The sequence below is a fragment of the Miniopterus schreibersii genome (assembly GCF_964146895.1).
Source record: "Miniopterus schreibersii genome assembly, chromosome: 1".
NCBI lineage: Eukaryota > Metazoa > Chordata > Mammalia > Chiroptera > Miniopteridae > Miniopterus > Miniopterus schreibersii.
Window position 1 is genome coordinate 155,322,297 of NC_138101.1, and position 25,481 is coordinate 155,347,777.

Sequence of the window (25,481 nt, forward strand, 5' to 3'; positions counted from 1 at the left end):
TCTCATCATCTCTTTCACATCAAATGCTCCCTTTTTTTCTTTTTTTAAAAATATATCTTTATTGATTTCAGAGAGAGGAAAGGAGAGGGAGAGAGATAGAAACATCAATGATGAGAGAGTCATTGATCGAGCCCGCAACCCGGGCATGTGCCCCGACCGGGAATCGAACCCTGATCGCCTGGATCCTAGGTCGATGCTCAACCGCTGAGCCACGCCCAGCCGGGCCCATTGCTCCCTTCTCACAGAGGCCATCCTTGACCACTGTATCTAAAACAGACCATAACCACCAGCTCCACCTCTTTCTCTCCTTGCCCTGCTTCATTTTCTTTATAGCAGTCGCCACTATGTGGGTTACTTGTTTATTATTTATCTCTTTCCCACTAGAGTGTAAGTTTTGTGTGGGCAGGACAGTCTGTCCATGGAACTGCCATAGAAGAGTGCCTATGATGGTGACAGACTCTCAATAAAAACTGGTTAGTGATTAAATAAAACATTAGTATCAGCATATCCTGAATGGGCTGGATGAACGCTGGTCACTACCACTCGATGCCAATGCCATGCTTATAATGGTTTGGGTTTCCGGTTATATTATAGTATTTTAATTTTTATAAACTATTGGAAAAGAACTGAGATGGATTGGACATATAAGTGAGACCATCACACCAGGTGAAGACCCAGTATTTTTAGGGCAGACTGCATGCATGAAGGTATCGTAGTTGTTTGAATAAAAAAGGTCATAGAAAATTGTACAAGGTATTGGGGTGTGATGAAATCATGAGGACCTGCACTGTAGTGTTAGGTGTCTTCCTGTTCACACCACGCATGGTGATTTAGCTCAGCAAAATTAACATCCTGTGTATTAACTTCATGTTGTGAATTTAACTTGTATTGGCTTTGTAATTGTATTTGCATTTAATGTGAAGATTTGTTTGGGCTTTATGATGTCATAAAAAGTGTAATAGCTTTATATTTGTACATTAAGTGAACACTAAAGGTCTTTGAGAATTTTTTTTCTTTAAAGGAACCTGAACATTATACAAGCTTGTAGAAAAACTAAAATAGCAATTAATCAGTACTGAAGATGCAGCTGAGGGCAGGGGCACCTAGGACTAGGTCTTAACTTCTCAAAGGGCCGGTAAAAAGCTATTTTTAACAAAATAAGGAGAGTATAGGCTCTGAGTGGTCTATTAAAGTTTAGCATGCTTTCAAGAGAGTACAATTTTAAAATGTCTATATTCACTTGAATATAAAAGAATGTATTGGCGAACTCTAAAAGGCTGAAATAGGTAATACTTTTGTTTGCTTACATAACAAACTTTTTTAATTACTGACTCACTTCTGATTATTGAAAAACATCATGAATTGTGCAACTTTCTTACTGGAGACATCTGTGTAAAATAAAAATATATAAATATAAAATAAAGAGAATGGAGTTGATGACCTTTACCCATAAGTGCCAGGGCTTGGGTTAGAGGAAGGTATGCAGGCAGAAGCTTCCAGTCTGACTTTTGCCCCAGGTCCTTCTGTTGTTCTCTGGCCCTTGGAGACCAGAGGGGAAGAGGTTCTGCACTTGGGAAATGGATCCCCAGAGGGAGACAAGTTCTTGCTTTGAAAGTAGACGTGAATGGTTGTCTCACACACATTTCATTTGAATATATGTGTTTATTTATACCCTGTTCACTTCTGTCCCTTTGGACGTCTCTTAACAAAATACCACACACTGGGTGGCTTATAAACAACATAAATTTATTTCTCCCAGTTCTGGAGGCTGAAGGTCCAAGGTCAAGGCACCAGCATGAGGGTTCTGGGGACGCCCTCTTCCTGGGTCATCGTGGCACCTTCTCACTGTGTTCTCACTTGTGGGAAAAGACTACGGATCCCTGTGTGGTCTCTTTTATAAGGGCACTAATCCTATTCATGAGGGCTCCACCCTCGTGATCTAAACATCTCCCAAAGGACCACTTCCTAATAACATCAATCATTCAGACCATAGCAATTTCCAAATATAATTTTAGGCTCTCATACTAAAGAGCCTAACTGTGGAAATGTGAAACCAGGAAGACACGTACAGCTGTGAAAGGGGTGGGATGGGGCGATAGTGCTTTAGGAAAGGAGAAAGGGACCTAAGCACATCAGAAATGCTTTGGGTTATCTAAAAGTGTGGTCCTTTCTTCTGTTTCCTGAGTACCTGGCAAGAACAAGATGCAGAATGTTTGGTGTGACTTTGGGGTCTGGGATTGTCCCCCTTCCCCTGCTGTCCACCCAAGAGAATTCTGGGAAGGAAGATTGAACTGGGAAATGTAGTCCCTGGTCTCATCAAACTTTGGGGGCAATAACTGTCCTGAACAACAGACATGAATTTATACATGTGCGAATCTGCTAGGTTTCTATTTTAGGAGGTCTGTTTTGATTCTATTTAATATTTTGGGTGACTCCACAGTGTTATCTTCTGCTTGTTTTTAACAGTCACACTATATGATTTCAGTAGGTTTCTGTGGACAGTTCCAGGTGCCTGTCGTTTATAGCATAGTTTTTCTGGTTCCCGTGCAAAGAGCTGAGACAGTTATGAGAGTTGGCTGATTGTGAATTGATGCCTGCGGGGAGCTGGGCAGACTGCACATCAGCCATGGACCCTGCCTGATGGCCCTGGATTTGGCCAAGTTCACTCATGATGCTCACTCCCTCCGTCTTTTCTCTGATAAGGACAAAGACAGATTTCCCCGGTTTGATCTTGTTTTCAGTGACTTAGAAGAGATGCTTTGCAGATGGCATAACAGAATCCAGAGGAGGATGTTTAGCTTTGGAGTTCACTGTGCTGAAATCCTCCTTGAGAAGGTCCTGGAATGCACGGCTGGCATTGTTGGAATTCCAGTGTCCCTTTACTCCCTTCCGAGTGATAACCCAGGGCCTGCTTTCTGCTTTGGGAACACACACAGCTGTGAACGTGCTGGCTGGAGGTGGGAAGAAAAGCCGCAATGATGCTGACGGTCAGGTTCTAGTGTTTTAGACAGTGATACGTATCCCAGCTGGCGTCGGTGGGCACACTACTGAAGGATGGGCAAAGAGATTTGTTATGAAAACCCTTGACTTTTCTTTTTAATATACTCATAATTTTTATTTTCATTTAAGATAATGTAGTTTTTTCTTATAATGGATATTGTGGCATTTCACAAACAAAAGTAATTTTTCGAAGTTCCAGTTGTTTCAGTGGGCGATCTCTCAGACCTGTTTGTGTGTTGAGCAGGGAATCTTTTGTTGAGGTATAGCTGAATTGTAGAAACTTCATGGGGAGTAGCCAAGGGAATCCCTCATGCTGCCATTCCTCTGACATCACTCTGACTTTTTAAAAAATTGTTCAAATTTTTAAAGGGGATTCAGAGAGCTATGTGCCTGGTACATAGTTTATTAGTTCGTCCATCCATCCATCCATCCATCCATCCATCCATCCATCCATCCATCCATCCATCCATCCATCCAGTGCCTGCTGTGTGCAGGACACTTCTGGGTGCCAGAACATGGCAAGGAGGAAGGCTTTCCTGAGGAGTGACACTTCCGCTGAGATCTGACAGAGGCTGCCTGTCCGGCATGCCAGTGCAGTGGGACACAGTGACATGTTTTGGTCCACAGCCCTTCCAATGAACATGTCAGGGTAACTGTACCAGATACTGTGAAAAGCAGAAAAATGAAAACATGGTCCCTGCTCCAGAAGAAACTCAGGTCTCAGGGGCAGAAAGTCTGCCTCTGAATCCTGGGGTGGCCTCCGAGCCTGGTGAGACCTTGGGAAAATTGACACTGCTCAGAGTTCACACATCTCCAAAGGGGAGCAAATAGACTCCCTCATGTGGGGGTGGGGAGGGGTGGGCTGCAAGGATCCAACCAGTTCCGGTGATATAAAGAAAGCACCCACTGGTGCCTAGCAGCGTGGAGGGACCATGTACTCAGAATCAGTTGAAAAAACTAGAAATGTGGTTGTTGGGACAAAACTGGAGAGCCGGCGCCGTGCGGTGTAGAGCTGACTGTGGGCTGGAGGGCCGGAGTCAGAGGCTGCTGGAGCAGGTGAGCAGCTGCAGGGAGAGAGTTTTTTTACTGGGGGAAAAAAAGATGAAAGTAGGGCTTGTAAAAACAGTGAGGACAGAAACCTCTCTTGCCAGTAACCTGCGAAATGTTCCAGTCCTCATGGTGGCCTGATGGAACTGTATTAATGTCAGTAATGTGAACGTGAGCATAAGGTATGCTGAGTTTGAAGCTTTTCCAGAGCTCATAGTTGACTATAACCTAATGAGTGACACGACTGAGAAGTCTGAGAAGACCCCACTGGGTTTTAGAGGTAATTTATTTCTTGGCCATTTTGGCTTCAGCACAGGTAGGTTTAGGCGAGTATCATGACATATGTCAGGGATGGCAAACAGGCTTTATTTTATGTCTGCAATGGTTGTTTGGGAATGAATGCAAGGGTGCGGTGTTGAAGAGGATTCTGAAGCTAGGTTTGGGCTTAGGGAGAAAGTGCAGTGATAAAATAAGCCTGTATTGATATATTTTGGGCTTAGGCTCTATATAGGAAACTATAGCACAAATGCCATGAATCTGTCATCTCTGGTTAAGATCATTTTCTGTGTACCTGGCAACATAAAGACATTCATGTATTTGGTCAACTACTATTTATTAAATTTCCGCTATGGGCACAGCCCTGTACTTTAGACTCTTAGCCCTCTGGTTTCTTAATTAGTTAATAAGCTATTTCAGGATGTTGGTGGTTCATGCTGTTTGGTTAACCAGTGGGGTTTTTAGACACAGTCTCAGAAGTGTTTGAAAACGTTTTATGATCAAAGCCAGCTTTCTTGTGGCCATAAATGCCACATTGAATTTTTTCATTTATTATTTCCTGCTTTTTATTTAACAGACAACATATGATTTAATTTTCCCAAGCACCTTTTGAAGTCATCATTGATAATCTGATTTTTGAGATAGGAAAACACTGAGAAGTTCAACGGGCCTGATTCGACCTGAGTTGAATGACAGACGCATTTCTCGCCCCTGCACCTGGCTGTGTGCTCCCTCACTTGTCTGCAGGACTGCAGACTTCTGAATCCTAGCTCTGCACTAGTGAGAGAACTTTCAGAAATCATTTTGGGGCCAAGAGGTGAAAAAAGATGAATCGCTTTTTCTAAGCATTTTGCGGACCTGAATTCTGTATTTTTTCAGAGGTCATGTGGAATCTAAAATATCAATCAGTGAATTTTAAAATTAAAGTTGGGAATATAGTAACACCATAAATTAAGGAAAGAGGAGTGGGATCAAAACCAGCAAAAGTGGAACAGAGACTGACATGGTGGGAGACCATCAGCAGGGACAGGAAGGGATGCACTTCCAGAGGCGAGGTGGTGGATCCCAGGGAAGCCACCTTGGAGCCTGTGCTCCAATCTGCGTGTAGTCAGACTAGTTAGTCTGGTGACCCTGGTCTTCACACCCCCGGTAGCTTCTCCACGGTTTCCAATCCTAGTATGGAAGGAACCTTCCTGCCGACCCTTCTTTTCTCTTTGCCATGTTCCTTTTTGTACAAGTTGGGTTGGGGGTAAGCTGCAGCACTCAATATTAAATTCCCTGCCCCCCCAAATAGAAAAGTTTTGGTTGTCATGCTCATTAAAGAGATTTAAACCATACAGGGCTGTGTAAAGTAGATAGCAATTTTGCCACCATTTTCAAACCTCAAGAGTTTATTTTTGAAATTGTTTTTCCCAGGGAGTTCTGAAGGCTTGACTGTGTGAAGACATTTCCTTTGAAATATTAAAAGTTTGGCCAGTTGCCTATCTTTGCACTAGAGAACTGATAGGTAGGTAGATAGATAGGTAGATAGGTAGAAAGATGAAGGAAGGAAGGAAGGAAAGGAAGGAAAGGAAGGAAGGAAGGAAGGGAGAAAGAAATAAGCCTTTGTTTAGGTGAGGCTGCCTCTTTTTGTCATGTTTAGGAATGCATTAAAAAACCAGTATGCATTTTGCTAACCTTGGATTTCCACATTCTGATTTTTCACTTTTATCTTGTTGAAGTTCTTATTTTAAATTAAATTTATTGGATGACATTGGTTAATAAGATTAGGTAAGTTTCAAGTGTACAGTTCTATAATACACCATCTGTATAGTCCATTGTGTGCTCACCACCCAAATTTTAGTTTTCTTCCATCACTGTATATTTGACTAGTTGAGGTTCTAATGTGGATATTCCCCCATGAAATTTGTGTCTCTCTACCACAAGCAAGCCCTTTAGGAGTGAAGGTTTGTTCACTCTTTAGAGGTGTTGCATGTATCATCCAACCTGCAGTGGCTCCTCTCTGAGACAGTCAACAAACCCTGCTCGGGGAAATTACTTCTTGGTTTGTGGCTCCCTTCATATTTCCTGGAATTAAGCTCAACTGCACTGAGGCTTATTAGCTCCCCATTTCTGCTTTAGATGCTCTTTTAAGTGATGTGTGTGATAAACTGGAACTATTCATTCCAAGCCGACATGCATGGAGTCCCTCCCCTGTGCCAGGTGCCATGCTGGTGCTTGGGCCAGCCTGGCCTGGCAGGTGGGGCCTGTGGTCCTCAGGAGGGAGATTGAGCCATTGTGGGAAAGCTCCCAATTGCCTGCGTGCATTTTTGTAGTAGCCATGAGGGCCTCTGGAATTGCTGGTGAATATGCTTCCAGGTCTTGGAGGTGCCCCTGGGAATTAGAGTGGATGTGTAGCCCAACATTGTGACTAATCTCCATGCTCAGCTGATAACGTGTGATGCCCAGAGAGAGGAAATGTTTCTATCTGGCGTGTGTCCATAGTTCTCCCAAGTGCTAAGCTCTTTGTTTTTACTCACAAACACACTCATTGATCTCACTAACTAAAGCAATTATCTTCATTTAGTGGTCTTTTCCAAAAGCATTATTTCCACTCCAAAACACCACTTTTATTTGCCAAATGCCACAGTGTTAACCTCCTGGCAGTTGGTCAGCATGTACTGCCAAATTATGTAAGGCCTTGGTTGGGCTTCGTCCCTGGCTGAGCAAGTGTGTCTGTGGAGTGTGTTAAGATGGTGAGGTGACCTTGTGTCTGAAAACGGAGAACAGCTGTCCTTACATTCATTCATGAGCTCAGTGTTTACACTGTGATTAGGAAGGAAATCCACGTTTGCTTAAGACACCAGTACCCAGCTGAGAAATGTCATACCGTGAAAATGTTGGATTGGGGTTTGTCGTCAAGGAAATGTAAATTGTGGACATTTCATGAAATTCAAATATGCGGATTAATTTGCTAACAGGGAGCTAAGATTGCAATAAACCACACTGACCTTATTCAAAGATTGAAATGTAATTAGTGTTGACTGTAGTAGCTGCAGCTAATGAAAAGGACTGTAACACTTTAGAAAAGAATTTTATTAATAAATAATAGAAGAAATACTTTTATAGAAAAGCCAAAGCGAGCATAAGAAGAGATTACTGGTGAGTAAAATGATCTCATTTAGTAAATATCATTTAAAAAAAAAAAAAAAGGCATCACTGTGAATAAACTTGTTTGCACAGAAGCTCTTCTGTTAAAGAATATTTTTTTGTAAACTTTACACTGGAGGTCCAGAGTAAAACATGGAACGTGCCTGGACATGGGGGGTCGGGACCCACCAGTCCTTGGTCTGGGCCGTCACACACTGCTTCATCGCCTGAGGCACGCCAGCTGTTCTTGCTCTAGTAAGGACGCATATTACACGTACTACTGGCCTCGCCAAGCTAGGTGTTAGATCTCTCCTTTTCAAAATCCCACTCAAAGGGTAGTAAAGGAATAAAAATCAAACCTACAAAGACCAAGAATGGCAGCGGAGACGTAGCAGAGGAGAGCTCCAAAGCAAGTGGAGGAGTGATAATTGCATCAGTGGAGTGATCGATGCTTCAACCTAAAGTGCCGGCAGTGTAGAAATGAGGTGGTTCCCCTGCCAACATCCAGGGAATTAAGAGCCATGAGAACTGGAGCAGGGCCTCCTCTGTACCCTGGATATCTGGGTACCACCTGCCCCTGCTTCCTCCCCACCCCAGAGCAGACTGGAGGTCTATTCTCTGGAGAAACTGAACTGGAATAATGTTGGAAGGGGGTGTGGGTGACTGAAAACAGGGGACTGAATGAGAGCTGGGCCCTCCATGCTTGTCCCCTGCCCTGTTCCATTATGCCAGCAGCCAGGCCTATGTAACCCTAACAAGGGATTCGAAGCTTCTTTTCTTGACAAATCGAACAGCTCTGAAAAAAGTGCCACCAAATACTGAAATGTCTGGGTCCCTCAGTGGAAAGCTTGGCACCTTTTTTTCCTACATTACTTGAAGCTCACCAGCGAATAACTCCTCCATGCATGTAGAGCCTCTAACTGCTTTTAGTACTTTGCTCTTACATAGGATCAGCGGCTAAGGATCTGAGTCATATTAGGGAGGCCTCAACACGAAAGACATGGACCAAAACAAATCAGAAAAGAGAAACTGTGTAGAAAATGGAGATGGTGCAGACAGCAGAGAAAATGTATTTTTTGAAAAAATTTATAGCAGAAAGAGAGAAGCTATTTCATGTCTAAAATGAGAACAGCACTTCTGAAAGAGACGTGGAGAACAACAAGAAAGAGGTAGTGGAAATAACAAATTAAATACTTGAATGAAAAAAAAAGGTGAGGATATATTTCTCCAAAAGTAGAACAAAAAATGGAGTTGAAAAGCAGATGAGAAAGAAATGCAAAAAATTGAAATTCAGTCTAAAAGATTCAACATTACTAATATTGTAGATGCAAAACTCAAAAACAAAATAAAATGGTTCTCTGAACATTATCACAGAAATAATATAAGAACATTTCTTAGAACTAAAGACTAGTAAGTATCTAACAGTTGTGATGCCGCTGATGAAAGGATTTAAGGATAGGTATATAGAAAACAAGACAAGTAAAAATAGCAGTCAGCTATTAGGTCTAGAAAAGTTCAAGTTTTATAAGAAAGAAAACATGACCAGACTCCACAGTTTGGGTCTTCGGTGAACAATATTTATGTAGTCATGATAACATAAAGAGTTGGCTCTTGATTTCATTATTGGGAGGCTAGCAGAATGAGAAATTCATATGTATGCTGTGTTATTTACCACATGTAAAACTGGTAAATTAAGAAATAGGCACATTACCTAGCAACATGGAGGTGAGTGCTGGAATCAATAGCTGTATTTTGCAATTGGCTTCCTCTGGGGGATGTGGTTGAGATGGGGGAAGGGAAGCTGGAGAGTACAGGTTTTCATTATATTTCATTTTACTTTGATTAAAAATAAAATTATTTAAAAATGTTAGTATAATGGGTGAAAACGAAAGTGGATATAATGAAATAATTGGAATTTGTGAGATAATGCTGAATTCTGCAGGTGAAGATACCTTTCGAAGTTGTTTCTATCTATAAAATAGGTGATGGTCTTTAACATGGTTTATATTTAAAAGCATAATCACCAAGCAAAACTGACAGCATCATGCTAGTAGCATAGCAGGAGACACATGTATCCAGGAAGACCCAAGATAAATCAGAAAGACAAAATAAGTAAGGATGTGCATAGCTGAACTAAATAATTGGTGAGGTTGTATTAATGGATATATTTTGAATGCCATGCCTGAAAAAAGAGACTACACCCAGCACCCACTAGACATTGGCAAAAATGATCCACATGTGTGCCCACAAAGGAAACTTTAATACATTTTAAAAGGAAGAGATCATAAACTATATTTTCTGACTATAGGGCAAGTAGAAATGCACAACATATAGAAATAAAGACCCTCCAAGCCAAAACAACACAACAGACATACTGGATATGAAAAAACTTGCCCCAAAACAACTCTTGTGTCCAAGAAGAAATCAAAACCACAAATTGAAACCATCTAGAAAATACTAATAGAAACATTACTGTGGTGGAAAGCTGCTTTTCATTCTCTTTTCTGTTTTTACTAACGGAACATTGATTTTGTTGAGTGCCATAGACAAGCTCAAAACCCTGTTTCACAGCCCTCCTTTCAGTCTGTGGAGCTGGGAGTGGTCAATATGATTAACGTCTCACCAATGAGATGCAAGAGATTATTGGTGGGCGGGGTTTCCTGGAAAGCTCCTTAGAAAGTTGACTCAGCTGTCTAATAAGCCTTTAACATATGTGATACTGATCGGCTGTCTTATAATCATAGGTGTCTAATACTTAATGAAGGTAGATGAGTAGAAGGATAAAAGAGGTGTTCCTCAAAATTATCCTGGGATCCATTCATTCCAGCCTTGGACTTCCTACCTCTCAGGAGAAGAAAATCCTAACTCTTTTGAGTTGCTATTTTGGGTCTCTTTGTTAGTAGGAACCAACAAAATTCCTAACTGACACAGTCACATATCACAATTTTTGTAATATAATTAAAGGCTGAAAATAAACAAATGAAGGACACAAGTCAAGAAATTGGAAACAAAAGCAACAAAATACAGGAAAGCAGAAGGAAATAATGATGCTCAAACTGTAACTCAATAAATTAATGAAAAAGAGAAAGGATAAATCTAAAGAGCTAGTTCTTTAGGGGAAACAACAATTTAAAAAATATATAGAGCCCGGCTGGGCGTGGCTCAGTGGTTGAGCATCAACCCAGGATCTAGACAATCAGGGTTCGATTCCCGGTCAGGGCACATGCCCGGGTTGTAGGCTCGATCCCTAGTCGGGGGCATGCAGGAGGCAGCCGATCAATGACTCTCTCATCATTGATGTTTCTGTCTCTCTATCCCTCTTCTTTCCTCTCTATGAAATCAATAAAGATATATTTAAAAATATATATAGATAGATATTTTTACCTGTGTAATCAAGGAATAGGTGAAGAAAGCACAAACAAAACTAGATCACAAGAAACAGATATAGAGATGAAATGATTTATACTTTGCAAAACCCTGTGCAAATAGATTTGAAAATGTGGATCAAATTGATGGTTTTCTTGGAAAATATGCTGCCAGGTTGAGTCCAGTATAGAAACTCAGAAAGGCTGGTAACAGTGAAAGAAATGAGACAGCCTTGATCTGAGACCAGTTCTTCCAGCTCTTCCTGCATCTCCTTTGCTGTTGGAGTTTTTCAGTGTATTAGAAGTGAATTTCTGATGAGAGAACCTCCGAGTGTGGCATGGCTGGTGATCTGGGTGCAGTCTCTGACAAGGGTGGCCACATACCAGAAAGGTGAAGGCAGTGATTCTCGGCATTAGGACCTATCACAAAATAAAGAGCTCTGCGTCTTCAGTTTTTTTAATAACATTTTTCAGATTTATATATTACTTGATCTTTTTTAGTAAGAAAAAATGATTGAAAATTGTTTTTAATCATTTACTCTCACTGTTGGCCTCACAAACTACGGATTCCTTGCAGTAAGAATGTTTCAAACAGTATATCCAAATAGTGATAAAGATTTCAAAGTAGGATTATGTATAAAAAAGGTTAAGAGGATTGTTTTGACAGAAAAACTAACGGTATTGGAAGAAAGAAAAGTGGTGAGCATTAGAACACCATAGCTCTTAATTGATTTTATGGAAAAGTACCTTGTTCTCAAATCCTGGTAACTGGAATATCCCTATTGGTTAAAAATAAATAGCATGAAGTGTGAGTAAACCAGTTAAGGAAAAAAAATGAAGCAACCAGAACGGCCCGCCAGCTAGAAACAGAATCATGAAGTTATGCCAGAGGCTTCAGATAATTACGCCAGTCATCCACCCCAAGGCCAGGGTTAAAGCCCGGTGATGACAAGCACCATGGTCACGTGGGCCCAGGGGCATCCAGAAAGGCCTGCTTGGACAAGCATTGGTTCTGAAAGTTTTCTTGCTGTTTAAAGTGTTTTGTTTTCTTTGAACTTTGAAGTTTCCCCACATAATCTTCATTTAAACAGATGTAATTTTAACTTACTGTCCTCTTTTACCCTCTCTCTCCCTGGTAGCGGGAACAGTGAACCATGGAGCTGTACTTCGGTGAATATCAACACGTGCAGCAGGAATACGGCGTCCACCTGAGACTCGCAAGTGATGAAACCAAAAAGTCAAGGAATTCCCAGCACTCTAAGGCAGGCTCCTATGGTGTCAGTATTCGGGTGCAGGGAATCGATGGGCACCCCTACATAGTCCTGAATAACACAGAGCACTGTCTGCCAGGCACACCTTTTTCTGAAAACGGGCCATCATTTCCATCTCCAATGATAAATAACCTGCCTGTGCATCCCAGCAACGGGGCTGGCCTAGAGGACGACAGTGCAGAAGAACCGTTTCCAGAAAATCCGTATGCCCAACCCAGCTCAGGAAGAACCCTGAAGCAACCCTCCGTCTTTGAGGGTAAGAATGGAGTTCTGGAAAGCAAAGAGGGGCCAGGGAAGCCATCCCACGTGCTGAACTTTCAGCGGCATCCAGAGCTTTTGCAGCCCTATGACCCTGAGAAGAATGAGTTGAACTTACAAAATCACCAACCTCCTCAGAGTAACTGGCTAAGAACCTTAACAGAAGAAGGTACCAACAACAAGAAGGGTTGGACTTGCTTTCCCAAACCTAGTAGTTCCCAGCCTACCAGCCCTCCTTCGGAAGATGTGGCCAGATCCAACGTGACGGCCATTCGTTTATGCAGCTCGGTGGTCATCGATGACCCCAAGAAGCAGACCTCAGTGTGTGTGAATGTGCAGAGCTGCACCAAGCACGGGCCGGCAGAGGAGGTGCTTTCCCCTAGCGGGAGGCCCCTACCCGCCCACGGCGCCCACGCCCACTGCGAAGCCAAGAAAACCAGGCCCGACGTGCTTCCCTTCCGGCGACAAGATTCGGCGGGTGCCATCCTGGATGGGGCCCGCTCTCGGAGATCCTCGTCGTCGTCGACAACGCCCACTTCGGCCAACTCCTTGTACAGATTTTTACTAGATGATCAAGAATGTGCCATCCATGCTGACAACGTGAATCGTCATGAGAACAGAAGGTACATCCCCTTCTTGCCAGGAACTGGGCGGGATATTGATACGGGATCAATTCCTGGCGTGGATCAGCTCATTGAAAAATTTGACCAAAAATCTGGGCTGCAGAGAAGGGGAAGGTCTGGGAGGCGAAACAGAATCAACCCAGAAGACAGGAAGAGGTCCAGAAGCGTGGACAGTGCCTTTCCCTTTGGCCTCCAGGGAAGCGCCGAGTACCTGACCGAGTTCAGCAGGAACTTGGGCAAGTCCAGCGAGCACCTCCTGCGCCCCTCGCAGGTGTGCCCTCAGCGGCCCCAGGCCCACGAGCACCGCGGGAAACCGAGCCCTGGCCGCGCCCCCGCCAGGCCGCAGGCAGCCCACCCCAGGCCTCCCCCGCAGGGCAAAGACCCGAAAGTGCTAGAAAGCAGAGGTGGGCAGGAAAGCACAGCCGCGCGTGCGCCCTCCCTCCCGGCACCGAATAAGAGGGAGGAGGAAGTGAAAACAGCCACCGCCACGCTGATGCTGCAGACCCGGGGGCAGGCGGCTTCGCCGGACCCCGGAGCCAAGAAGATTTCTGTGAAGACATTCGCTTCCCCCTCAAATACTCAGGTAACACCGGCGTGTCTTTTTCTTCCCCTTCGAAATCCTGCAGCCCCATGCTACAGGAGGCTACAGAGATACATATTCTGCATCGATTTTTTAAAAGAGATTTTATTGATTTTTTAGAGCGAGAAAGAGAAGGGGAGAGAGAGAGAGAGAGGAACATCGATGTGATAACGAAACGCCGACGGGCTGCCTCCCACACGCCCTCGACTGGGGATCTAGCCCGCAGCCCGGGCGGGTGCCCTGATAGGGAATCCGACCCGCAGGCTCTCAGTGCACAGGGCGATCAACAAACTGAGCCACACCGGCCAGGGCGCACGTTGATTTTTTTTTTTTTTTTAAGATTTTTTTCTACAAATATGCCCTACTGCCAATTGTGTGGTTTTCTAAGTTAATTCAAGTAAAACTAGATTTCCACTGGGGTCTTGTCTGTAAAGTAACTTGTCAAACACTATAGAAAAATTCGACTTTTTGTAGAGATGGGAAATTAGGAAGTATGTAGAATTTGTTTCCACACAGAGGTTCAGTGCTTAGGTTTGTGTAGATATATTAATTTTCCTCATGAAATTGAGTGACTGGGTTAATTTCTGGCCTGAGAAAGTAGGTTAATCGTAATTTAAGGTTAACTTTAAAGTGATGGAATTTATTTAAGTGGTACATTTACTGTTTTGGTAGACACAATAAAAAATTAATGATAATGATAAACATAATAAAGTTAGTAAGTGTCAGGAACTATTTGTTATATATTATAGGATGGGCACCAACCCTCTGAAGGTAGGTATTATTAACCTCAATTTACAGGGGAGAAAATTAAGGTGAGGAAAAGTTAAGTAACTTTTAGCCCAGGGTTACAGAGCTACGTACTAAGTGGTAGAGCCAGCTGTAATGAGGATCCTTACCTGAGGAGTCGTTTTTGGAAAGTATGAATGTGTTTGGAAGTTTCTGCTTCTGGGTTTCTCCCCCTTCCTGGAAATACCATCCTGTGATCTGATGACCATGTTCTGTTCCAGGCCACGCCGGATCTGTTAAAAGGCCAGCAGGAGCTCACTCAGCAAACCAACGAGGAGACGGCCAAGCAGATCCTCTACAATTACCTCAAAGAAGGGTTAGTGCTTTTCCTTAAAGGACCAAAATATTGTCATTTCTTGCGGGGTTCTTAATTTCCTTTTCTGAGACCTTGTGTTTTGCCTTCCCTTGCTGCCCTGTGTGAGCCATTTAAGCTTAAAGATTCAGTGGCTGGCCTGGCCTGGCGTGGCTCAGTGGTTGAGCATCGACCTAGGATCCAATCTCGACTTAGGATCGAGATTGCAGTTCGATTCCTGGTCAGGACATATGCCTGGGTTGCAGGCTCTATCCCCAGTTGGGGGTGTGCAGGAGGCAGCTGATCAATGAATACTCTCTCATCATTGATGTTTCTATCTCTCTCTCTCTCCCTTCCTCTCTCTGAAATCAATAAAGATATATTAAAAAAAAAAATTAGATACCTTTAAAAAAAAGATTTAATGGCTGGAATTTTCTCAGCAGCATTTAAATCTTGGGTGGTAGGGAGTGAAGAGCAGAGGAGGGGAGTGTAGGGAAGGACATACTACTTTCAAAATTAAAAATGAATATATTTTTTAAAATGGCTCTACTGAATTTGTTACTAAAAACAAAAGATAGGCAGAATGTCTTACTCAGTTTTGAATGAAGTCTGCCATCATCTTGAGTTCCTCCATGCGCACAATAGTACTCTATCAACCTTATTAGAAGTTACAGATAAAAACGCCTCCTTCCTTCCCTAGAGTTGACACTGGCCAGGAGCCCCTGCTTCCATTATTTTAAAAGCACGTATGAGTCATTTAAAAGCAGTGCTTTCCACCTACTTATCTTGGAGGTTGAGTTCTGTAATCTGGTTTTCAGTCCTTACTGAGATACTTAGTAATTGTGCTGGAATTCTAGGTCAGGAATTGGAAGTTTCTGTTTCAGTTCTCTCATCAGATGTGATTAAAAAGAAAAAAAAAGCGTTACAGACTGATCTGCCTGGAAGTCAGGTGGCAAATACTCATTGGTATCAAAACACTGCACATTTTTGGTATTGCGTCTTACAATAATTTGTCAGTAATATAGGCTGACAGCATAGTGAGATTCAAAATATAAGGTAAGGGCTTTTTTTGGAAATAAAAACAACAGTAACCAAAGAGATTCTTCTATTCTTCTAGCCAAGAACTAGTTATTAATGTCTCTCTTTAAAGGGTTTTACTGTATTAGGTTAAGGTAGAAGAACTTTTGATTTTTAAAATTCTCTAAATTCTTTTATTTTTTTAGTTCATGATTTGAGAAACTTATTAAAAAACCTTTTCCCCCCCTAATTGTCAGGTATGTGCGATAGAAATTGTGGTTGAAGTTAATAAGACTTTAGCCAATCATTACCTGTGAAAGTCTAGACAAAGGGCTGCTGTGTTGACAGTCTAGGCTTGGGGGATTTATTTTTTTAGGCATAGGCTAAGCAAGTTAAGATCACTGCAGATCATTCTTAATCATACGATTTAAAAGTAAAAATGTATGTGTGAGTGAGACACACACAGAGGAGAAATCCCTTGTTGGAATGAATATAATTCCTTTGAGTCAAACAACAAATTACTAAATTTTCACTGGATGTTTTCTGCAAGCTTATTTTGAACATTACTATGTCTCTTTCACATGTTTGAAAGTGGGAACCCCTGTCTCAAATTGAGTGATAACATAGAACAATTTATTTGATGAAAAAATACACCATCCATCCTGCTCTTCTCACACTGGTTTTGCAATTTTTTTTGCAAAAAAAAATCCTGCCTCTTAGAATTTGTCTCTTTAAAGGGCTCCTTTGTGTGTCACAGCACATAAACTATTCTGAGAACAATGGGTGCCCCTCATTGTTTTTTATTTGTCTCTTTTCCAGAAGTACCGATAATGATGATGCTACAAAAAGGAAAGTTAATCTGGTCTTTGAGAAAATCCAGACTTTAAAGTCTCGAGCAGCAGGAAGCACGCAAGGAAATAATCAAGTAAGTTGAAGTGTTGTATCTTGCAGAGGGCATTTAACATGGGGTGTGGCAGGCAAATTGCTGATTCTTCAGTCTGTACAATGAGGGATAGCAACAATTGGGAAGTTTCCTGAGTAGTGAGCAAGATCTGAGATGGAAGATCATGTTTTACATGTTATGAATTTGTACTCATTCTCTGGTCTCTCTCTCTTTTTTTTTTACATTCTTTGGTTTTGATGTTAAGATTGTCATTGTGAGTCACAGACTAGGAAGTTAGGGTAGCCCTTCTGCGGTGTCTCAAAAGATTATAGGATTGAAAGAAGGGAAGGCAGGGCGTTGTAGGTAGAGGGAATGACACAAGCAAATATAAATGTAAAGAGGCACATGCTTGCCATATTTAGGGGATGGATGTAATTTTGTGTAGCCAGAGCAGAGAGCACATGGGGACGAAGCACCAGGTGGGAAAGACCTCAGAGATTACATAAGAAGTTTCCATTTCAGGCTGAAGGTGAAGGGCTATCATTGATGGACTTTGAACAGGGATGAATAGTGTCATAGTGAAAAAAAAATTTCATCCCTTTTGTAGCTTTTTGAGAGAGGTGAGATTAGAGGAAGGGGAACCAGTTAAGAAGAGCTGCTGAATCGAGAGCGAGATGGTGAGAAGACGAACTGAGGCTCTTAGGCTTCTGGCTCCTATCACAGTGGCGTGACTGCTTAAGTGCCCATGTTTTCCTACTCCCTTTATCTCCCTCTTATTTTCTGAATCTGATTATTTGCTGGCACAGCTGTTGGAGTTGTATCCCTTTGGTGTCAGTTAAGTGATTTTCTGTGAGAGAATGTAAGAACCCTCCCCTATGTGGACGGAGACATTGGGAAACTGCAAAGCAGGGAGGGTTTTTGTTTGGGAAAGAGCAGTGTACAGGTTCCCTCATGGGTTGGGTTTGGATTTCTAAAGTGGATTGTTCTCATTTTATCTCAGAGAGTTGGAAGTCCTGTGTTTTTGTTGACTGGGGGTTCTAGTTAACTTCGCAGGAGTAGATGAGGAAATACTCCATTCCAGGTTTGAGGGCCAAGTCACTGCCTGTTCTAGCTTTGAGCCCTGCTTTCATTCCCCTCTCCCATTTGTAGTTTTCTAACCACTTTGCTATAGCATTTTAGCCAGATCTTTTTGAGAACATCATCCTGTTACATCCATGGAAGGAAAAAAATGAGATCCATTAATATTCATGCTCAGATCAGAGATGTTTCCTAATAGACTCCTTTAATCAGATCCCTTTTCATTCTATCTCTCTCTGTTATGGAAATGTGACATCTAAAAGAAGAAAGCCAATTTAGCCAGCATATATTTATTTACTGCTTGCATACAGACATATGCAGAGAGTGAGGGATAAAAATCTCATTGATGGTTATGGAGCAATAATTTCCAATCTAATGAAAAACCTGTAATAGATTTTTATCCAAAGGCCTTGGGAACACAAAGACATGGGCTTTGGGTATTACTTTATGCAATGGATGAATCTTCATAAAAATTTTTTTTATCTTTTTACATTGTTTTATTGGGGTATAACTTACAGTAAGTTGCACAAATCTTAACTACATAGTTCACTGATTTATTTTTTAAATGTAGGTATGCGTCTGTGCAAACACCATCCAGATCAAGATACAGGGCACTCCCATCACCCCAGAAGGTTTCCTTGCTCCCCTTCTCCTTAGGGATCGACATTGGAATTGGGTCTTAAGATTTTAGTGTTACTGCTCTGATTATAATTCTCTATATTTAAAGAGAATTAAAATAAATCACCTTGAACCTTTCAATTGGTATATCTTTGCAATTAATTGTAGGCTTCTCATTCTTCATCTGAAGTCAAAGATCTATTAGAACAGAAAAACAAGTTGACCACAGAAGTGGCTGAACTTCAGAGACAGCTTCAACTAGAAGTCAAGGTATATGATTTTTCCTATGTTATTTTTTTCATTTCTGTCTTGATTGAAAATAATATTTTAAGTGCCTTGGATGCCCAAGTGAATTGAAAGTCAATTTTTTTCTCCCCCGAAAGAAACATTCCTCTCATCACAGAAGTAAATTCCTGTATATTTGGCTCCTATTGTCCAAAGAACATTTTTTTTAAAAAGTAACCAAAGCATATAGATACTGTTTGCTTTGACAGAATAGAAGAAATGCTGTTGGATTCAAGCAAGCCAGTAGGAAGCTAAATGCATGTAAAATATCGGAACTGAGTAATAGAAATAGCACAATGAGGTATAGCTGTGTTTTCTCTTTTGAAGAATTACAACTTATTAAATATGTATTATTATTCCTACTTACAAACTCCTATGCCTTAATTATATAGTTTGATTAATAATTAATAATGTAATTAATAATTAATAATGAAGTGCAAAGACATGGAATCTATCAGAGTTTAGAAGTAGGCTTCTGTGGCATAACATTAATGTATGATGGAGGTGCTTTAAAATCGCATGTATTCATATTAGAATCAGCAGAACATCAAAGAAGAGAGGGATAGAATGAAAGCAAACTTAGAAGAGCTCCAGAGCCAACACGACAGTAAGGTGAAAGAGAACTCCACGCTGCAGCAGCGACTGGAAGAAAGCGAAGGGGAGCTCCGGAAGAACCTGGAAGAGTAAGTTCGGGCCAAGAGCCTGTGTCCTTCCCGAGTTCTTCATCAATGTGGCCAGAACCTTTTTGTCCATTTAGTACTTACCTGGTCTTCCAGATATTTATAGCAGTTGCTGACTCTTCCTTTTCTCCCTGGTAAGCAGAAAGGTTAATAATTTTAAAATTCTTTGTACACCTTAAAGGATGTCTTGTAAAATTTTAGCCCTTAGAGTAGATCTCTAAACAGGTCAGTGAGCAGCAGGGAACACTGAGTGGTGATATCTGAAGACTGAGATTTCAGGGAGCCTGGGCCCAGCCTCAAAAAAGTACTTGTCACAAGATCTCCATAACCTCCCAGTTTGTGAATTTTATCCTGGATGGTGCTGGTCTCTGTGACCTGTGCTTATACTTCTGTTGAGTCTACAGAGATGGAAAGTCACGCCCAATGACAGGTGGCCCTGTCATTGTGTGAAAAAAAGATCTGAAACTAAGGTCTGAAAAGGTGCAGTGCTATGAAGCCCGTGGGCATGATGGAAACTTTAAGTGAAGGTTCAAGCAGGAGTGAAATTTAGAGAGAAATTCAAGAAAAATAGGACATTATATAATAAAAGCATTAAATTGCTTTGGCAATTTTGATGGTATAACTTTTGCTCTTAAGACATTCTTAGAGGTTAATTTTAGAAAAGAAGTTGGTAAGAAAATAATCAGAAAATTTAGAGTGTAGTAAATACTTTATAGGATGAAAAGGTAGAATAGTTGTGAATTTGATTTAGTGCAGAGGTTGGCAAACTTTTGTCAGATAATAAATACTTTACAGTTTATGGGCCATATGGTCTTTGTTGGAACCACTCAATTCTGCCATTGTATTGTGCAAATGACCGTAAGCAATACATAAAGGAATGAGCATGGCAGTATTCCAATAAAACTTTATTTACAAAAATAGGCAGTGGGCCAGATTGGCCTATGGGCCATAATTTGCTGACTTCTGTGCCACAGTACTGGGGGAGAGCAGAGAATGGGAGGCTCCTTGGGGCTTTAGATGACCCTGCTTGAGCATTTGAAGGTCTGAAATCAGACTGGATGAAAATAAGCAGAGCCTGGGAGAGTCTGTCTGATGGGCTTCCTTTCTTGTCAGGCTGTTTCAGGTGAAGATGGAACGGGAACAGCACCAGACTGAGATCAGGGATCTCCAGGACCAGCTCTCAGAAATGCACGATGAACTGGACAGTGCCAAACGGTCTGAGGACAGGGAGAAGGGGGCACTGATTGAGGTAAGGGGACGGTGGGGTCAGGTGACAAGATAGGCCCCATCTGCCTGAAGAGCATGAGACAGTGGAGGTGGGGTGGGGACTGAGTGCCATGAGCCATAGTCTGCTCCACCTGTGCCTATGGTTAGATTCTGTGAGAGCATCATGTGTAATGGTTTTTAAACATTATCTTGGGAAAACTTTCAACCATACAGAAAAGTAGAAAGAGTACTGCATTAATTTTCATAGAGCCCCAGCCCAGATCCAACAGTTTGTCAACATTTTGCAACATTAACTACACTTAGTCATCCCTCTGTCCACTCATCCTTCTGTTTTTTTCATGCATCCATTTATTCATTGCTAATCTATTTCAAAGCAAATTACAGATAACACTGCGCCTCACTCCTTAATACTTAAGCACGCATCTTTGAAAAATTAGGGAATTTTCTTACAACTAGAATACTGTTATCACACCTAAAAAATTAATAATTCCTATAATATATATAATATAACATGAATTCTAATACCTGGACCCTTGTTCAAAATTTTCCAGTTGTCCCCCAGGTATATTTTATGGTTGTATTGCCCCCACCTCCCTGCCAGGATCCAGTCAAGAATCCCACATTGCTTTCACTGTTATCTGAGTTTTCATTTATCCTAGTATAGCCCATTCCCTACTCCCTGCTTTTCTCCTCCCATTCCATTTATCTTCTGAACAGACTAGACCAATGCCCTGCTGATTTGTCTGGTTATTTTCTTATGATCTCCATTAACCTGTTCCACTATCCCCTGTATTTTACTAAATTTGTATTTAGATCTCTACACTAATAGGTTTAGGCTGAACTTTGGGCAAAAATACTTTGTAAATAATGCTATTGATGGGAAAGCATTGAAAAGACATTGGTGCTCATACAGCACTTATTATAGGTTAAGCTTTTATTTGTTTAAGGCCCCACAAGACTGTAAGCTCCAGGAGGGCAGGTTTGGTGATGGTTTAGGATTTTATCTGCAGCAGCTATTTCAATGCTTGGGAAATATATCATTCAGTAACTATTTGGTGGTTGGCTGACTAGATGCATTATGAGTGAGTAAGGGAACGAATGAATGAATGAATGAATGACTATTTGCTATGTACACAGGCTGCCCATCTGGCCTCTTCCAATATTAGTATATCCCCTATTAAATATTTAGCTCTTATCAATCTGTGAGTCAGTGGATAAGGTTGACTCTTTCTTCTGCTTAGCATTTGTTAATGATTATGGGGTTTTACAAAGACAATTATTTTTTCCCTGGATTAGATTACCATCTTGATGAGGTGTTAGATACACACATATAATGTGATCAGAGAGCAAGAATAGATTTGGAACATTTCCTTTTTTTGTTTGGAATGAGTCTAATTGAGGGTCACAAAAATACAAAAGTTTTATCTCTATGCCCATTTAGATGTTTTGATATTTGCTATAATATTATCACTACCTGTATTTTTGGCATAGTTTTGAAATTTATTTCCATATAAGCTTTGTTTTGTAGGCACAGCCCCCAAAATAAATGTTACACAACTTAGAACAAAGCAAAAAAACCCCAACAAAACAAAACAAAACAAAAAGAAAGGAACTTTGTTAGTACTGAACTTTTATTTTCTACTGCTTTTCCCCTGAGGGCTGAGTCTCTTCTTTGTCTCTTTCTTTGGGTTAAAAGCTGCTGGCTCATAAGTCCCTGAAGTTCCTTGTTAAGTCTCTGCTGTCAATTGTTTTCTCACCCCTTTCCTTGTTTAGTTTTGAAGTAGTTCCCCAGGAAGGATTTTAGTTCCTGCCCTTTAGAACTTAGCCTCCCTCTTCCCCATGACTTGGCAGAGAGCTGAGCGCTGTGGCCACGCAGCACAGTTCTCACGAATTCGTTTCTCACATGCCTAGTGGAGAGGAATCAGTTCTCTTCTCCCCACGTGACCATCTCTCTCGGCGTTAGGCCTCTTTTTTACCACCTGGTATTTCTCTTTTTATCCAAGGATTTCTTAAAAACCACCATGTTCACGGTATTATACTGCTTCTCATGGCTCTGCCTTCTTCTCAGGGCTCAGAGTTAGAAAGACAAGGGACATTAGAATTCAGCTTTGAGAATGTGTGCATTTATCACTATTATTAAAACCACAAAATTAAATTTTAAAATGGGGGATGGGTGGGTAGAAAAACTTATTTTCCTAATATCTTAACAAGGATTTTTATTTCTACATTTTCTGTTTGCCCCCCTACCCATTGATGGGTTTCATCTACCTGCCTATAATGTAGGGACATTTACAATATCCCTACAGTTTTGGTATCTGCTTTTAAAAGTGAATGTCAGCCTTAGCCGGTTTGGCTCAGAGGTTGGAGCAACAGCCCGAGGACTGGAGGGTCTTGGGTTTGATTCCGGCCTAGGGCACGTTCCTCGGTTGCAGGCTCGATCTCCTGCCCTGGTCAGGGCACATGCAGGAGGATACCAGTTGATGTGTCTCTCACATCGATGTTTCTCTCTCTCTTTCCCCTTCCCTCTGTCCCTTCCATTCTCTCTGGAAAGTAATGGAAAAAATATCCTCAGGTGAGGATTAAAAAAAAAAGTGTCAGGAACATTTTTCTTATTATATCTTATGGTCTTTATATTTCACTTTTTATTTTTAAAAATATATCTTTATTGATTTCAGAGAGAAGAAAGGAGAGGGAGAGAGAGAAATAGAAACATCAGTGATGAGAGAGTCATTGATCGGCTGCCTCCTGCACGCCCCCGACTGGGGATCGAGCCTGCAGCCTGGGCATGTGCCCTGACCAGGAATCGAACCGTGATCTCCTTGATCCTAGGTTTACGTTCAACCCAAGTTGAGCCACGCCCGGCCAGGCTATATTTCATTTTTAAGGAGATAAACCACAATATATTTAATCATTCTCTTATATTTAAAAATTTTTTTTAATTATGAAAAAATATGGTGAACATTTTTTATGTGTATCCTTATATGTTTTAGAAAAATATCTTAAGGATAATTTCCCAGAAATGATGTCACTGAACAGTGTATGGCTTTCAATAAAAATGTAGCTTTGCAAACAAATTTAAATAGAAGGTAAGGCTTTAATGTATTACATGTGTGGACTCTTCATTGATTATAAAAGGGAAAGAGCACATCTTTTCTTAAAAATGTTCCTGATGTAGCTATTGGGAAGTTCCTTAAGTTGCTGAATTTTCCCAAGAACCGAAACCTATAATTGTTATTTGCCCTTTCCCCGGATACCTTGTCCTTTTAAATTCTTTATTTTAGCACATTTGACCTTGCTCTATTTGTGTATCTATCTCTTTCCTGTACCCAGCTAATTCCATAACGTATTGCCTGTATCTTCCCCCATTTCATGCCAAGCAACAAAGCAAATAAATAAATTTCAGTATTGACATTATCTTAAAATGTCACCATTTAAAAAAAGAGAATATTTCTTGAATGAATTATATGCTTCTTTGCTTCTTTAAACACAGTAGACTGTGCTTATATCAATGAACATAATTGAATTGAATAGTTTATTGACGTGTTTGTAGTGGTAACCCGATGAGGACATGAGCCTGAGTTTTGGTGCTGTGTTTTCAGGCAGAGCTGATAATGAGAGAACAGGAAAAGGAAACAGAGCACATCTTTTCTTAAAAATGTTCCTGATGTTGCTGGCGCCTGGTTGCCTCTTTTCTGTAATGGTAACTATATCATCTGCTGTCCTTCTGCAAGATGAGTTAGGGCACAGTTAACTTCCGAATGCCAAAGTGGGGCTCTCTCCCTCTGGAAAATCACCCTTGCTGTTTTAAATCAGCTTCTTTTGGCTTGTCAGTGACATTTAAAACATGATCTATGGTTTCTCTATCACTTATAACATAGACTCCATCTTCTTGTCACTTTCAATTTATTCTTCATTTCTTAATAAGAAGTGCCCTGGGGAATCTGATAACAGATTCCAGTTGTGCCCAAGTTTTCCATGACATTTGGCTTAGAACAAACTCTTAAACACAATGAACATTAAACACGTCATGCTTTTGAATGTTTGAAAAAGGCTGAGGGCCCTGTATTTTGTGAGATGCCCAATGCACAAGAATTTTCATGAAATGTCTTCTAATACTACTTCACATTTTGTTAAATAACATTGGGTCCCTATATGGAACCAGTTAAGTTACATTAAGAAAGAATACAATAGTTTGTTTGTTTTTTAAAGGAAGAAAGGAAAGAAGGAAGGAAGACAGAAAGAATGGAAAATAATCCTGTTTTCTTTAGATAAGCCATACAATTGACCAATAATAGGATGACTTTTTAATTCTTAAACGACTAATGGTTCTAAATTTTTGTTTTTAGCTCAAGTTACAAAAATGATTATGGAACAAATTTTCAGCCACTTCTTTGTCCAAAAATATGTTTCCTCCATTCTGGGGGAGATGGGTAAACATGCAACATCTTTCTGAGTGCCACGACAGTGGACTTTCTAATTGCTGACCATCGTCTTTGATGGGGCTGCAGTGCTGGGCCTCACTCCAGCAGCCTTGTGTTTTATCCCTGGCGTTTGCCAACTTGCAAGTCCTTTAAGTCTCAGTAAAATATGCTGGTTATGAAATTGTATTGATCTGGGGATAGACTGTTCTCAGAAATGGTATTACTGAATATTATAGGAATTTTAATAAAACAACTTAAAAAAATCATGTTTTTCACCATCCCCGTTACACTTTATGGGCCATCCGTCTGGAAAAAAAATTGCACAATTCTCTTGTCAGCTATAGTTTTGATGTAAAATCTTATACTTACCATTTAATTGAGCATGGGCCAGAGATAGGGACCAGATAGAACCCCTGGGGAGGATTAATGCAGAAGAGGGTCGAGATCAGTATTTTTCTCATTTTGATACGAATACCTGTGAATAGGTGGTGTGTGAAATAGAGTGCTCTGTGGGCAGGTAAGTTGCTGCTTTGCACATTCTGGTGTGTGTCTTAGTGCACCTGTTGTCTGGACAGCCACTTGCTGCTGCCAGTCCAGAGCGGACTTCCTTTTCTTCTCAACTTGTCTTTTTAGGTTTTGGTCATGT

General features: G+C 41.1%; 1 protein-coding gene across 2 annotated transcripts in view; it reads left to right on the top strand.

The window, feature by feature from the left end:
* CGNL1 (cingulin like 1) overlaps positions 1–25,481 on the top strand; it is a 136,237-nt gene that overhangs the window by 35,063 nt on the left and 75,693 nt on the right. For both annotated transcript variants that reach the window (XM_081127715.1, XM_081127716.1), the window contains exons 2-7: positions 11,957–13,552; positions 14,557–14,651; positions 16,464–16,569; positions 18,391–18,492; positions 19,042–19,190; positions 20,301–20,436. In XM_081127715.1, coding sequence (XP_080983841.1) covers positions 11,972–13,552; positions 14,557–14,651; positions 16,464–16,569; positions 18,391–18,492; positions 19,042–19,190; positions 20,301–20,436 — 2,169 coding nt within the window. In that variant the 5' untranslated portion in view covers positions 11,957–11,971. The remainder of the gene's footprint in view (positions 1–11,956; positions 13,553–14,556; positions 14,652–16,463; positions 16,570–18,390; positions 18,493–19,041; positions 19,191–20,300; positions 20,437–25,481) is intronic.